Source organism: Aplysia californica, unplaced genomic scaffold, assembly GCF_000002075.1.
Source record: "Aplysia californica isolate F4 #8 unplaced genomic scaffold, AplCal3.0 scaffold00129, whole genome shotgun sequence".
In the NCBI taxonomy this organism is placed as follows: domain Eukaryota; kingdom Metazoa; phylum Mollusca; class Gastropoda; order Aplysiida; family Aplysiidae; genus Aplysia; species Aplysia californica.
In genome coordinates, this window is record NW_004797399.1 from 929,437 (window position 1) to 930,440 (window position 1,004).

A 1,004-nucleotide genomic window follows, 5' to 3' on the forward strand; every position below is an offset into this window, starting at 1 on the left:
GGGTCGGAAGTGTTCGTTTGTACAGGTGATTGTCTTGGACATGTGGCAATGAGATCAGGTTCGACCTGTATGTTGAATGTCGGCGTATGCAATCGAAAGTGCGTTTTGCCCGTATTGACCCGACTGACATGAGCTGATGGCGGTTTTACGATACGGGACGACAGTGGCACTTGTCGTCATTCTCACTGATTTATGAGCTCTTTTTTCTGTCATTGTGGCTGGTCTATTGCGGAAAAAATAAGCCCCAGTTGTCCGCGTGTTGTTGGAGTTCGCCGCTGCTATATCATACCCCCCCCCCTTTCCCTTTCTTTTCCTATGTTGTTTATTTGCCTGTCTGGTCTTGCCCCATCCTGCACTATATGACCGTTATTCTGTTCTTCTCTTAACTCATAAAAAAAAAAACCGCCAGAGAGGTATATTATTATACAATGTAATCCTCATGGGTGGTTGGCGGGTGGGCTTGTGTGGTTCGTAGTTTCTTTACATCTATCGTCCTTAGCGCATCCCCCCCCCCCTCCATTTTTTGTACGTTACTCTCTGGTAACACATAGTCTTAGGAATTTATGACTTATTGTGTTGCAAGCTCCTTACAGACTCTTACTAAAACTAAACTAAACATATTTACCACCTATGAGAATGAAAGTGGTGATTATACTTTGTTGAGAAAATGTGTGTATAGTTCCCTTTTCTTTGTACACATTGAAGGGAAAAGAAATGTTTTCTGCGTGTTTGGAAATTAAACGTGGGCTATGTAATGTGAATGTTCAGGTATTTTGATGGATTGTTTGATATCAGAAAAACCATGGTTTATTTTTCCTTTTTTCTTTCTCCAGATCGTGAGGACCAGTCCATCTTGTGCACGTAAGTTAAACAGATCAAACTACTATTTGCATTGCTTTAGAATGTTAAGAAAGTTCTTTTTTCCCCTATATTTTACGTACGTTTTTATTTTTTGTCAAATTGAACGCGTGTGCGCGCCTACACACACACACACACACACACAC

General features: G+C 41.1%; 1 protein-coding gene across 11 annotated transcripts in view; it reads left to right on the forward strand.

The window, feature by feature from the left end:
- The window catches only part of LOC100533391 (myosin heavy chain, non-muscle), a 98,113-nt gene that overhangs the window by 34,629 nt on the left and 62,480 nt on the right, over positions 1-1,004 (forward strand). For all 11 annotated transcript variants that reach the window (XM_013081404.2, XM_013081412.2, XM_005096454.3 and 8 more), the window contains exon 3: positions 834-861. In XM_013081404.2, the coding sequence (XP_012936858.1) occupies positions 834-861 (28 nt within the window). The remainder of the gene's footprint in view (positions 1-833; positions 862-1,004) is intronic.